This window comes from Monopterus albus, unplaced genomic scaffold (assembly GCF_001952655.1).
Source record: "Monopterus albus unplaced genomic scaffold, M_albus_1.0 scaffold54.1, whole genome shotgun sequence".
NCBI lineage: Eukaryota > Metazoa > Chordata > Actinopteri > Synbranchiformes > Synbranchidae > Monopterus > Monopterus albus.
The window spans coordinates 975,155-990,869 of record NW_018127934.1 but is presented as its reverse complement, the minus strand read 5'-3'; the positions used below and the strand labels follow the sequence as shown (position 1 = coordinate 990,869).

The following is a 15,715-nucleotide window of genomic DNA, read 5'->3' as shown; positions in this document are numbered from 1 at the left end:
CTAGAGGTCAAGGAAGAGGGGAAAGGTCTAACTACTGAGAGAACCAGGCAACTGCAGATTGCGTATGTCCAACATCCAGCAGTGGTCTGTGAAAAGGAAAGCAAGTGAAGGCACAGCATAGCAATAAAAGGGAGCTACAGTGAGTTAAACAAAGGGCCTTTTTCAACCTGAGTTCAATCCCTTAAATTCCTAGTACATATAGTGTATCGCTGGCTTTTACTGCATCTGCAGGTTAGAAAATATTATTTTATCTTGAATGAGATTACTTTCTAGGTTGCTGGAGCACAGGGTTACAGTGATTGCAAAATCCACTATCCATTATTTTTTTCTTCTGTTAGTATGTTGTACTAACAGTGTGTGTTCCAGAAAAACAAAAGACAAGGCAAACCTTTCATAAACAGGGGAAAACACAATGTTCTCAATGAAAGCTCAAAAGGAAAGAAAGAAAAAAACATTTAGACCAAACAGTCCATTTGATCAAGTTCTATGAAAATCAGTCACCCCCAGTTAAATTTCATTTAATATGCAGTGTAAGTAAGTTTTTGCCTATATTGAATATGTGTTCTGAGATTTTCAAATGCTTTACAAATTATGTTGGCCTTGAAAATGATGGATGAACATGCTCGGACACAACAGAGAGAATAAGAGACAAGCGAAGAACAAATACAGGAAATGTGCATTGAGTACAACACACCTCAAAGGAAGGATGCCTTCTCTTATTTTACCACTTTGATGTTTCACGATTGCTATTCTAAAAAAAAAAAAAAACAGTGGTACAAACACACACACAAAGAAAAAGGGTCATATAATAACAATAATGGTCATCATACTGCTGGGAACAAAACCATGAATACTTCCCTGATGTTTATTGTGAGGTCTGTGGAGACATTTACATTACACATTGTCAAATCCCAGAGGCCCATGGAAAAATGATTAGTGGGTCATTCAGGAGAAAAAGAAATCTCAGTGTGTAGCTGACAGCATGCAAGCTAAGCCCAAACATAAAGGAGTGGTTAAAGTACTAGGGTAGTCATACGGTACTGGGCATCTTCTGTGATAGATCTACTGTCAGGAAGAGCAAAAATGTGTTGGCCATTCTATAAAAAAATCATGTAAAAGGAGTGAAAACTCTGCTTGTGAGGACAAGCTAGAGAGAACTTTTTAGACAAATTCAACAGCCTTCCCTGTCTAGGTGTGATATCACCACTATAGCCGCTGAATGTTTCTCTTCATAGAAACCAGTGTACAGTATTTTTCATTTTCAGACATTTTAACAAAACTTTAACCTAAATGGAATCTTTTGAAAAGAATGAATGAAATGTAAAAGTTTAATCTACAGTAGGTCAACCTCATGATCAGCAAGCCTTGAGCGTCCATGACCCTGTCGCCAATTCACTGTTTGTCCTTCTTTAGACACTGTTGGTAGGTAGTAACCACTGCAGACTGGGAACACCCAACAAGACCTGCAGTCTGGGAGATGCTCTGACCCCATCGTCTAGCCAGTTTGGCCCTTGTCAAAGTCACTCCCATCCTAACGCTTGCCCATTTTTCTTGCTTCTAACACATTACCTTTGAGAACTGAATGTTCACTTGCTGCCTAATGTACCCTACACACTGACATGTGACACTGTAATAAGATAATCAACATTATTCACTTTGTCTGTCAGTGGTCATAATGTTATATTGTTATTTTTGATTAGTGTATTTTGTTCATTTCCACTCCCTGCTGTTAGATGATGTCAAAGCCTGGATGCCAAATGATGCACACATTCTACATTCATGTACTATCTGTTCTGTGAAATGGCTGTGTCACCTACTGGCCACAATATTTGAAATATAATGTTGAGATTAATGACCTTTTGAGATGCTGGTATGTCAAATATCTTACCTTTAGAGCAGCAATGTAGCTCTTTCTCCCCATTTCTAGTCTTTCTGCTCAGTTAACCTAACATGTCATTCTCTTAAAGAAAGAAAATAAGCAAATTTACCAAAAATAACTAAACTAAAATTGCATCAAATGCTTTGTTTTGCAGATAATTAAGCAATTTCTTTTGAGAAGGACAGTGGGTGCTTCATTAATACACACTTCTTATTCATGAGACTCTAAAGGGGGGAAAAGGAAGTTACTGTGATTCAAGCTAACAGTATGTGGAGAGAAATGCTGAATAATTCAGACAATTTGTTACAAAGCAGCATTTCTGCAATTGAACCTACATCTATGAATAACAAGTCAGCAATCTAATTCAATTCTCCACCACAGCAGGTGAGGCTCCTGTGTAGCTTTAAGGCAACGTGACCTGGTTCAGATATTGAGTCTGTCTCTGTACTGATGAAGTGGGAGACATTTTCTTCCTGTTATCAAAAGATTTTATTTTCTGCCTTTGTAGCAAAAACACAAAGAATGGTTCTTGCATAGGTATAGTTAACTGACTTACCGTTAATGAGCTTCTAAACAACAGCTGCTGTTTGTAACGCATGCTAAAATTGAATACTTTTGTGAGAGAGGGAGTGAATTGCTCGACTGTTTCATCAGTTTTAACAAGATGATTTTGTTTTTGTTTATAATATAACAGGACAGCAGCAGGCAAGTGGATGAGAGATGGATGAGGGTAGAGTACCTCTTGAATATTATAATAGAATTTTATCTATGCCTTATAACCGGACATGCCAAGTGCTGATAATTTGTTCTTGTTAGAAGACACCAACATATATGTGTTTAATCAGGAGACGTACCTGCAAGCAACTGGCTCAGCCCTGCAGTACTATCAGCTAAGCCTTTCCATCAGGTCTGAGAGTAGAATCATTAGTTTGAGGGGATCAGTCTAGACCAAAGTGGCCCATAGAACATCTCTTTGTAATCTAAAAGCAATTTCAGATCAATTCAGCAATGTGAATTTTGTGTGGTTTTTTTTGTCTAAACGCCAAAATGTAAACTGAATTTCAGGGATTTACTTGGATCCCTGGTTGGCAGGAACCCGAAGAGCAGGAATCAGATGCTGTAGCCTACAATGTAATAACGCACTCAGTCTCAGCTGTAACAGTAAATGTATAGTTGATCATTTTCACCTGTTGATTACACCCTGTCTCCTGGAAATTACATTTACAGTGTTATTCTTCTGTAATTTGTGTCTTTTAAGCCAAGAGCTGCTGGAAAAAAATTCATTGTGTTATGCTTAATGACAATAAAGATTCTTGACTTGACTTTATAGCCTAACAATAGCTTTCTACTTCTGGCGATTGCAATTGGGCTTCAAAAATTATAAACGTGGTGTGCACTTGTGAAGATAATCGCTCTGAACAAAATGTGTAAGTATCATAAACTGTTGTTTGTCACAGAGCTTATTTTCTGCAATAATACAAAAGCCTTTGAAAAAAATCCTATTGGCTTTTTGTTGAGGTAACCAAGGTGATGCTAACTTCTGGGTTGGCATATACAAATACATCATCCCTACGGCACTCCACTGGCCAGAGACCAGAGGCTCAGGCCCAGAGTTTAAGTTGAGGCAAAAAAGCATTTTAATTTATGTTAGGGAGAGAGAATGTTTTTGGGTTAAATGTTAATAAAGAGCTTTGAGAGTTGTGAGTTTTTTTTTTTTTTTTTTTTTTTGCAGCAAGTAAACGAAATAACGTCTGAAATAATGGTAAACAGCAGAGTGTGAAAACAACCTTCACTTCTCTGCGAACACAAAGTTAGTTTATCAACACAGAATCCAAGCATAATATTCAGTGTTTTAACCTTACCGACCCCCTTTTGTGGTCACAAAATGTGGGAACCATATTAATACTGGAAAAAAAATATGCGAGGTTACCAGACTCTACTTATAGTATGATGAAAGTGTAAATTGTCTCTTCAGCTAACTGCAGAGTGAAGGACATATCTGTACACACCCACACACCCCACGGAGCTGAGAAGACACATAATCAGCCAAAATTAGTGAAAACCTTGTGGATGTATGCAAGAGACCTCAAAGTGTGAAGCTCATGCAGGCCTTCCAGTGGCTCTATGAGCCATTAGGGCTGTATTACTCGCTTGTGATAAAGCATTAGTGATTGATGAGTCACTGAGGTCAGACTATTACTGAATGCTGCTAATGTTGTGACAAAAGAACATAATTACAAAATCAAATGACAAGTGTAAAAATAACAAAAAAAAAAAGACTTAAAAGAAGCTGTGTGACTAACCCATAGTACACTGTACTAACTCAGTGAAGTTCTCTACCCACACAGTATTGCACATCTACACGAGAATGAGCAGCGGGAAACAAATGGAAGTAGATGAGGAATACATTTTAGTTTGATGGTGATTAGCTTTTTAAAAAAGTAATGAAACTCATATGCTAATGAGGTTTTTAATGCATAAAATGGATAGCGAATTAGAATGCAACTGACCAAAACTGTCTTGGGGCTTGCCCCAGCATTACAGATTTATGTTCGTTCATTAATTCAGTAAATGACTTGCTATTAGTTAGCTTGAAGACAGAATAAGTCCTGTCCACAATTTGGAGCAAGATAAAGGCAAATCTCAACATGTCACATGCGTGAATGCCACCGAGTAAAAGTAAAAACTAAAGGAGGAGAAAAACACAATTCAAAAAGGGAGTGAATCTTTCCTTCACAAATAAAAGTATTTCAAAATCTTCAGTCTACATTTTGATATTTAACCTTATTAACTCTTGAACAATATTTTATACCTTTATATAAAATGCCAAATGAAAACAATGTAAATGTGCAGCAAGCAGTCAGTCATAGTGACCAACCTACAGAGAAATATTTGCTGCTTGGCTTTACAGAACCTTATACTCAGTTTCAGTTCATTCTTTTGATGTCTGGCCTGCAACCTTTATGTTTTGCTTCAGTCTGATGGCTCTTATAGTGTCATTTTCAGCCTCAGCAGGCAGCTGTTTTCACTGATAAAAGCTCTAAAATCCACTGTATACAACCTGCTGATTATCAACAAGGCAAAAAAGTAAGCAACTAGTTGGTAAACATATTATTGGGGAGCAATTAGCAGCTAAATTAGAGTAAATATTAGACCCGCATTCATCAGGTGGACAGAAACACGAGTTCAAAGGACTAATAATGATGTTCCATAACTGCTAGATGCATAAATAATCAACTGCTTCCTAACAAATTTGCCATGTCAACTGAAAAGATGAAGATATGACAACGTTGTGTTTACAGTTTCTTTCCAGAATCAGAATCAGCTTTATTGGTCAGGTGTGTTGGACATGAGGAATTTGACTCTGGTACAGCAGCTCTCAATGTGCACTGCTCCAAAGTTACTGCAGGCTTAAACAAAACTTTACATTTAGTCTAAAAACTAACATAAAGGAAGCTGGTCATGAATCATGGTCCCTGATGTTACAAATCCTGTGCTTTGTATGTCTACCATTCACCCAAACCACCTCCCCATGACGTCCATATAGTACAAGAATGTAACACTTCCAGGACTGACAAAACTTTGCTACATGTACATGAACTAAGAGATTTAAGACATTTTTATTACCAAGCAGAATGTAACTTAATACCTGTTTTATGGTCATTAAAGTACTAAAGTATGATGAAAAACAAGTAGGAATGATATGGCCTAGGGTAATTTATTATTTCATTCATTTTTGAATCCTTTAAATTCCCTCTAAGGCTTTTTCTGATTAAACTGAATTCAATGCTTTTAGAGATATCTCAAGTCCTGCAGTTATGGCAGCTTTGCTGCTTATTGTTTTTAGAAAACCACTGCTTAGTGAGTAAAGACACTCTTTGGAATCAGCAGCTGAAAGCTACTGCAAGGAAGAGAGAGAGAGAAATCCAAGTTAGGGGGGCACTGAATAAAGTAAAAAGCTTTTATTCAAGCATAGCTTTCATCCAAGTGTTTCAGCGGGAGCCTTGTTCAAGGTATGATTCTCAGACAATCACTGATGAAAAGAAACTGCACAGGGGGTTTTGTGCCTGTAGCCACAGTACTTAAAATCTTCATTAATTCGTAAAAGCATCCAGCCAGCTCCTCTTGTGTTATAGTGTGGCTTGGTGAATGACCCTCACAATGGCTTCGACTGGGATTTTCATTATTTTCTTTAAGGAATAAGCCTGGGCATTCAGAAACTTGTCCCTGTTAGGACAGCTGTATCTATTTGCACCGGTGTAGCTGGGAGGTTACCAGGAGCCGGTGTGACCGTCACAAAAACTGCAGCTATATAATGTTGTACTTAAGTTTTGGAAAAATTGGATCTTGTAGAGGTAATCCATCCCAATCCTTACACACACACACACACACACACAGTATGTTGTCCTCATGCTTTAAGGAAGATGGGCGATCAATGGTGCTTACAACACAAGCTGAACTCAGATGGCCTTACGGAGCCGTATGGCAGCCTTATGACAGTTCATTAGTGCTGCACTTCAGACTGACATTTTGAATGCACAGCCCCAGGCACGAGCTTAAAATAGAGCACCTGTGGCGTGGTGATTGCGGAAGAATGGATTAACTCTAGAAAATAGCCCGGTGAATCTCTCTCTCAATAAAGATCATAGAAATGGATGGAGCCTTTTATTACTTCCTCAATAAGCTCACAGACCAGTGATGGCTGCGCACTAGAAAAAGTTAAAATGCTTCTTGTGTAAACATGTCATTACTCTTGTTAAAGGATTATCAATAGCATTGCTGTTGATTTTTTCAAATGCATTTTCTGATTTCATGGCTCTTTAAAAAATATGTTTCAAAAAAGATGCCAGATTGATCGATGTTCCTCTACACACACTTTGTATTCCCCTTTGATAAACAAGACAAAAGTTTGAAATAAAAAGGTGAAATACTGTAGATATGGATTGGGTTAAGTAACAAAGACACTATTCCTTTTGGAAGAGGGGGAAAAATAATATTTATTTATTACTGAATGTGTAAAAACACTATCTACAGCTATTCTGTTTAAACCATGGGTCACCTAAATGTGTTTTATTCAAATTATAATTAAATAATTGTTATCCAAGTGTTTCAGCTTACTGAACCGAATGTTTTTATTTGTTTAGCACTTCTTGCTAGGAGTCTGGAAAAGAGTGAAAGCCTCTGTGACCTATTCTGAGCAAAGCCTGCAAACACCAAACTGTCAACCTGCATGATAAAACAGTTTACCATGTAAAACAGCGATGAGGTTATGGCAGAGGTTGAAAGATAAGCATGCTTCATCTTCAAAATGATGCTCAAATGGTTTAATTCAGACTTTACACAAACACACAAATTTCTTTTGAAATGGGCACTAAAATAAAACAGCTGCAGTCTGCCTATAACAAATGACACTAACAGATGCATACATATCCCATTTCACTCATTGATCTGTGCAGAAGGACTCCCTGTAGACTCATTTTTTGCCCGAGGACTCATAAATAATGACCAATATTGTAAAGTCAATACTGATTCATAAGGAAAGATGAAAGCATGCAATGGCAGAGATGGAAATTTAGACTCTGCATTCAGGTCTGTTGCTCAAGACCCCGGGTAACATATGTAAGCAAATTATACTGCAGAGTGGTAAAACTGGTAGCAAAGCAATGTTTTGCACAGAAGATATGTAGAGGTGTGGACATGCTGTCAAAGCAGTTTTGACGGTCAGTCCCCTGTGGATTCTGACCGTGCACTAGTTTAGTACAGTGACAAAAAGCACATCATTTTGCATCATGGTGTGAAGTGCAGATGGGAATGCACATTACACACAATGAACCTCTGTTCAAACATTTAACAGTCTCACAATAAAATGGCAATAGTACATCTGTCACTGATATATCACCAGAGCAGTGCTGTACTGTGTCAAAGACAAAGAGAGAATAGTTCAGGCCACAATTTAAACACCAGGAAAACAAAAGATCTTGCAACACTTGTAGTGTTTGGCCAACTTTAATAGCAAGACCAACACGTTTCAGTATGAAACGTTCAAAGACAAAGAGGGAATGGTTTCGGGCCACAGGTAGATACCAGAAAACATTTTTCGAAAGCATTGTGCTCCATGACTAATGTGCAAAGTGATCAAGGGGCTGGCAATCACTTAAATATAATGTCATGTGTTATGATAGAGAACAATGCTGGACAATGACTTCCATAAAGACCATGAAGCAGCTGTGAGAGAATTGTTCTGTTTTCCTTTCTATTTCTTAATTTTCCTACCATTGAAATGTAAAAGCTGCTATGACAAAATATGCCATTAAAAAAAAAAAAAACTTTTCTGCAAATAAATAAACTTTTGTATTATATTTAAACTCCAGTTTCATTTATGCCTAAGGAAAAAAATTCTTAGTACAAGAGAACTGGTGAATACCACAGATAATCTTAAAGCTCTTGAACCTGAACAATTGTTTTCCCTCTGCCTGCTTCTTGCTTGAGGATCATTGACTTTCAAACTGCAAAATGTGTCAATCAGTAACACATGCTGTTCATTAACAACCACATCTTTTCAAAAATTGTGAACTTGTGAAGTTTTTAATAAATCATAAAGCAGAGAAAGAAGCTGCAGTGACAGTAAACACATAAGGTGAGTGAGCTTGTAAGTGTGGCTATATTACAGTGTCTGTGTGCTTTAACCATCAATAGAGATCGATCTAAAAGAGGAAAGCATATATGATACAGTACTATGATTCAAAACAAGATCTCAGGTGGAATTGTACGATGGAACTAAAGGAATTTTACTGTATATCTGTGCCAAGTGTTATATAATTTTATTTGCTAGTGATTCTGCGGTAAGTGTAATGATTTATTTAGCTTTACTCCCTTTTTATGACATATAATACGCTGCAGGACATATTTTTCTCATATTTGGTCACACACTCCAATAGTAAAAACATGTTTTGAATAAGCTTCTGTCTCCTGAAACATACAAGCCTTGGCCTTAGATACGCCTACCAAACACAAAATGCCTCGAGACATCGTTGGTTTTCAGAGCTTGTGCTTGTCTAGATACATCGGACTAACAGCTGACTGAAGGCAAGTGACAACTGAAAAGGTTGCGTTGTGTAAAATCAAGGTTTTCTTTCCTGAAATGTTCACAGTGCAGTGTGTCTACCTGCTGCACATCCATAAGGCAAAACCTATTTTTCCTCTACACTGCAATGCACTGTAACTGATGGTTTCACTTTTTAAATGTTATACTCTTAATCTTTCAGTTAATGGAGTAGAAAATTAATCCTGAAAGCAAGACTACCCTACTTTATTACTATCAGCCTGGCCTGTTATTTTTCTTTTCAGTTTCACTTGTGAGAACTGGATATAAAATTTGTACTTTTCATGCAATTATAATGACTAAAGAGCCCATAGTTCTTGCTTTAGTGAAGAAAAGCAATGATTACAGCTTCAGTGAAGTCCTATTCCTGATACGGTCCAGTACTTAGTAACCAAAATAACCCATAATTTTCTACATATAAATATTTGTCCCAGTGGTTAAACACAACAAAAAGCTTACAAAGAGTTATTTTGGTTCCTTTGAAATGTGAAACATTATATTCTTTACAAGGCAGCACAAAGAGGAAGTTGCTCTAATTTTAGTGCTGCAGAACATTACCTTGTTGGGTCACTTTTATCTCCATCAAGAATGTTAAATATGTTTTCAGCAGGTTGTTTATCAGGGGGGAACATTTAATTAGATTTGGTGGTGGTCTGGGATTCTCCCATTAGACAAGAAATATTTGTAGCAACAGTAATAACATGAACAGAGAAAGGGGCTTAAATCTAAATCCTAAATGTATACAGCAACAGGAAAATTGTTCCAGACTGGCAGATGCCCTCTAGTTGTATCAAAAAAGTTGAGAAATTAGACAGTTCCAAATGCCTTGCCTTTTTTAAAGGACAATAACTGTCAAAATCTCAGTCACCTGAAGCTATTATTTTTCTATTCAATGTTAAATAATCAGCCGTGATATAATAATTACCTGCAGCCTGAGGCTTCTCGGTGGCAAAACATTGTAGTTTATTTCCGGTTCTCTGACTTCAGCATTCAGAGATTATCATGTCCACAGTTAATAACTAGGCAGCCTTAGGTCATAGCTGAATTCTGAATGGAGCACTATTATCCAGCAGGCTTACCTTCCTTTTAGCCTGGAGCTGTCTGTGATGGCTATCACATGAGTCTCCGGGGATCTCGCCCCCACCCCACAGAGTCACCCCCACAATGGTGTAAGTGATTCCCATCACCACTAAGGGCAGCACATAGACCAGAACTGTCACAATGATATGATACCTGGGAATAAAGAGGAGAAAAGGATGTATCATGTATACACTCATAGATCTTATCTTCTACTATCAACACAAACTGAGCCTCATGTTCTCTTGTTAGCAGTTGCAACAGATGAATGGCTTGGAATTTCAACACTAAAGTCAACACTAACTGGCACACTGTAAACATTTTGTTTCGCTCTAAACTCACCGTCAGTGCTGCTTGCATTATAACTTAAGTAAATCAACTGTAATCAAAACATTTTCATAGAGTGTGATTGGGGCCTATTGGGCACAGGCCCAGGGACCCAAAGGAACAGGGGGCCCCTGAACCACATTTCTTGTTGGAAAGTCATTCAGCAATGAACAGAAGCAAAATGAGTAAATATCAATAAACACAGGCAAAATTAGTAAATGTAGATGCAAAGCTAACACATAAAAATGCAAAATGAGTACAAGGGCATGCAAAACAACCTAATAGTCAAAAACAAGTCAAATATAGACCCAAAAAAAGAATGTTGAGACTAAAAAGAGATGAAAATAACTAAAAAAAAAAAAAAAAGACAACAAAAACATTCATTAAACAAGTGGCCACAACCAAGTGAAGATGCAAAATGGTTACAACAAGATGCAAAATGATCACACAGACACAAAACAAAAGGTGCACGACAACAACAGACAGCTGGTGCCTTCATCTCTTACAAGTAACAGTACAGCACAATCCTGAGTGTGTGAGTGTGTTTGTCACTATCAACATCCTGCAAATGAAAAAGGTTATAGTCTGTCACAATCAGTGGTGCAATCCCAATGTAAATATAAAAATAGAAAACCCTCTGGATCTTCTAAGATTAGGTTCCAGTTAACTAGGAATGACTCAGTGATTTCACCGGTGTGTGAAATTGTAAGTTACTATATATTGTAAACTATATGAAATAGATTGTAATTAACTTGTATAGAGCAACCAATTAAAGAAGCTACATCTGAACTCAAACAAAGCTGCTGCTCCCCTTTAATGAAGAGGATGACGAGAATAGCATTAAGCTACACTGCCTGGTATGAAAGCAAAGTTCAGTCATTGTAAAAACAAATTTCTACATAATTCTCACATGAAGGGGTCGTCAGCCATGCGGGGCCAAGCCACATAGCACAGGGTCCTGCGAGGCAGAATTTTAATGGTAGAGAAGTAGCAGAGAGGGAAGGCCAGAACCACAGCCAGGCTCCAGATACAGACGATAACTGCCGTGGTGGCCTTTGCCGACAGACGAGGCTTCAGAGGGTGGATGATGGCCGTGTACCTGCAGGGTAGTGGTCAGTAGGTTAAAAACAAACTTGTGTTTGAAGCCTCAGCAGCATATTTATTTGTTGACTGATTAGATGATTTATGTTTTTAATTTCATTATAGAGTAGAGGCCCTGTAATTTATGAGAATACAGCACGACTTCACCCCCTACAATGAAAAGACCCTCAAGGTTTTCTGCTTTTGTTCATATATACTTCAACATTTTTTTAGCTCAACTTTTTGTTCAGTTTTTTGACATTAACATAGTTGTTTGCAAGACAGCCTGTAAAGCCTGTGGTGTTTTCTTATAAACTGATGGATGATTCATTTCAAAGAACTGTGAAGAAACTGTGTTTGAACGACACATTTAAAACTGGCAGGAGATTACTAGGTGAACATCACCATAGCTCAGGATGCTGCATGATTTTTGGTAGCTGATAATGCAAGCTTAGAGCCACTAATTCAATCTTCATATGATGGTAAAGATTGAGCCTTGCACTGTCAACTCACTGACTGGAATTCACTGAGGGACAACAACAAAGATGCCCTGTCTGTTCACCAGTAATTGCTTGGTATTTATTCTGAGTGTCTCACTGGCCCTTATGGAGAGCAGTGTAAGAGCAGCTTGTTACATGTCCAATCAAGTATGCAGCAGAGTTGTGTGAGCTGTTTGAGATCCAACACACACTGGTGGCCGATCTACTGTAACAGACTTGTAACCACTGAACAATAACCACAATGCAATCCCAGTAACACTTGAGTAAACTAAACAGGATTATACACAGACAATCATTTTAATCCCTTGTGGGGGCTTTATTCTGACTTGCATTCATTTCCTGGAGGTTTAAACGGACCCTAACCACAACCGTTACTTGCCTAGAGTAGTTCCTAAAATTAAACCAAGTCATCACTCTAATATTCAGTGATTTATATGGTGGAGACCAGCATCAGGTCCCTATAGGAGCATTTCCACCAAAAGGCTCTTGGTGTTTGTTTGAAAAAAATTAAAGGCCAAGAACATTCCCTGGGATAAAAATGCCTCAAGCACACTCTAATTTGGATTTCCATACCAAGGACGACGCCCAGGAGAGAGAGTAAACAAATTGTAAATTAACATAAAAGTGTGATGGTTGGCAGTGGGGTTGTGTCAGAATCCTGGCTACATGATGCCTTTCATTGCTAAGTATGGTAGCAATTTGCAGGAATGAGACTTTTATGCTGTGTAGTCATGTTCATCATCATCATCATCAACAACTTTATTTATATAGCACATTTAACACAGCCAGAGCTGACCAAAGTGCTTAACACAATATCCACAAAACCCATTAAAACAAAATAAAACAAGCAACAATTAAACAACATCACACTTAAAACAACCACCCATCATAAAACAAAGGCTCAACAAGACAGAGGCTCATACTGATTCGAATTCTGTAAGATAAAGGGGGGCCAGACCATTTAAAGACTTAAAAACAAATAAAAGAATCTTAAAATGAATTCTAAAACACACTGGCAGCCAATGTAGAGAAGCCAAAATGGGTGTGATATGGTCCCTTTTGCGCCCTCCAACCAGTAGACGAGCAGCAGCATTTTGGACTCTCTGAAAGCGGGCAAGGGACGTCTGACTGAGCCCAAAATATAATGCATTACAATAATCCAGACGAAATGTAATGAATGCATGTATTTCTGACTCAAAATGCTGCCGCGAAAGAAAAGGCTTAACCTTTATGAACTGTACTTGTAATTAAAATAGACTTTAAGCTACGCAGTCACTTACTTTAAAGTGCTTGAGAGTTGTGTTCTTGAAAAGGTTTTTGTTGATGGACACAGCACCCGGGCTCTGCAGCTGTTTCCTTTCATGATGACATTCCTGGTTTGCAGCTATCAACTGCTAACACTTTTTGGCACGTTTTATATTCAGGAAATCCGATGATAACATTGTTCTCACAGTCTGTAACCACAATGATTTTCTCCCATATGTCCAGTGTAGCCTTCTAAAATACGATATATTGTCCACCACTGGCCATTTACTGCAGGTTGTCCACTTTGATTCACTGACGCCTAGCCTACATTGATATGTGAGAGATGTCTTCTTTAATGTCCCATTAGTCAGGCATGAGTTGAGGGGTCTAAGGTTGTGCCATAGGCCTTCAAAAAAATGTATTGGTTATTTAGTATTAATAAAATTATGCTGGATTAGATGTTTAAAAGAAGCAGCACCTTTATTCATTCTTAAAATGTTAACTGTTTATTTGTCCCACTACCCACCCACATTTAGTCTATTTTTACCTGTGCCATACCCGTAAGTTAATATAAACACATTTTTTACCGGTTGCACATAATTTTTGCAGGTGCAGGACTCTGGTGTAAAATGCCGTGTGGTATTTGACCAATAAGTAACATTCAGCAGGCTTTACTGGACAGCTCCTGGTCCTTCAGAAAGTACTACCCCCTGACTAGAGTGTTTCTCTTAGGGGTTGAACTATGCACCCTAATTAAATTTAGGCCCTGATTCCTCTGGCGGAAAGAGAGGAGCTAAGTTCTGCAAACTGTTCCTGTTGCCCTGGGAATTGTTCCTTTGGTGAAAAAGGGGCTTATTAGGTAGGACAGGTACTCACAGTATGAGTGTGTAAACAGGTTTTGGTGCCCACAGTGCGAGTAATACCAGGTGCACGCACGCACACACACACACACATTAACCACAACCATAAAGAAATTCACAGAGGCATCAGCACCAACTGGACATTATCACTGCAGCAGCATAATACTGCACATCATTTTTTTTTTTTTTTTACCTGAAGTCTGTCTTAAGCTCCACAACAAAGCTTTCAGACAAAGAACTGTTTTGAAACCATGTCACAGCGATATGACATTACCTACTAAACACTCACTTTATCACCGCCTGGTGTTTAGAGATTACCTTGGACCAGACGTCCAGTGCAAGCAGCCAAACATTATCCGCCAAATGTCGGCTCAAATGTCCTCAGATGAAAGTAATAATGTTTAATATTCCACCACCCTCACTTTACAATATCACAAAAACACTTAGTGGGTAACTCACTCAAATGGGACATGAATGGTATCTAGCCATGCAGATTGTTTTTGTTTTATTTGTTCAGGTTTTGGAAAATCCACCCCTGAGATTCCTACTGTCACCACAAAGCAATGTAAGTGATTGGACTTTTGTTTGTGGTTTTGGCAGCATTGAAACATTATTCTTAAAAAAAATCAGCAACAACATCTCTTTCCAAGAATGATGCCACATTACACTGGATAATCCAGTTTTCACAGAGACTCCTGAAAGGACAACGGAAATGATTCACACCTAATTCTGTGGATTAACCAGAGTAATTAAGACTGAATTTTCTAAAAACAAACATTGTGACTTTTAAGACACAGTTTTTAAAAAAATTTCAGTGTTATTCCACAACCAAAATTCCACTGCTGTTAAGACGAAGGAGGTAGAAATCTCAGAAATAGATGTCTCAAAATCTGGATGAATAAAATGGAAGCTGTCTGCATTAGTTTAGATGAACTGACCCTTGAAAACAGCAGTTATTCTCAGTGACATGCTTCTTTTCTCCTTATCCAGCTCTCACTGCGCATGAGGGAGCATTTCTAACCATTATTACGGATTATTTAATAAACGTGTCAGAGGTATTTCAATAAGACAATAGTAAAACTTCTTGGGACAAAAATGTTTAAAACAAGTGAGGCCATATCTAAAAAAAAGTCAGTGTACAGTATGTGCCCACCCACACAGACACAGGGAGAACATACAACTCCAAACAAGGGCCCCGGTCAACCCAAGGTTTAAAGCCGGAACCTTCTTGCTGCGAGGCGGCAGCTGTCCACAAGGTTTAGGAGTGTGTTAATTTTGACCATTCTTCCAGAAGCGCATTTGTGAGGTCAGACCAATGTCTGACCTCAAAAATGTGCTTCTGGAAGAATCAACATCAATATGTTGGACGAGAAGGCCTGGATCACAGTCTCTGCTCTAATTCATCCCAATGGTGTTCTATCGGGTTGAGGTCAGGACTCTGTGCAGGCCAGTCAGGTTCTTCCACACCAAACTCACTCATCCATGTCTTTATGGACCCTGCTTTGTGCACTGGTGCACAGTCATGTTGGGACAGGAACGGGCATAACCAAACTGTTCCCACAAAGTTTGGAGCATGAAATTGTCCAAAATGTCTTGGTATGCTGAGGCGTTAAGAGTTCCTTTCACTGGAACTAAGGGGCCAAGC

The 15,715-nt window shown here is 38.3% G+C and overlaps 1 protein-coding gene across 1 annotated transcript in view; it reads right to left on the bottom strand.

The window, feature by feature from the left end:
* Window positions 1-15,715, bottom strand: part of tacr3a (tachykinin receptor 3a) — a 28,480-nt gene that overhangs the window by 9,753 nt on the left and 3,012 nt on the right. The window contains exons 2-3 of the mRNA XM_020601995.1: window positions 11,296-11,484; window positions 10,061-10,214 (exon numbers count right to left, since the gene is read on the bottom strand). Of these exons, the coding sequence (XP_020457651.1) occupies window positions 10,061-10,214; window positions 11,296-11,484 (343 nt within the window). The remainder of the gene's footprint in view (window positions 1-10,060; window positions 10,215-11,295; window positions 11,485-15,715) is intronic.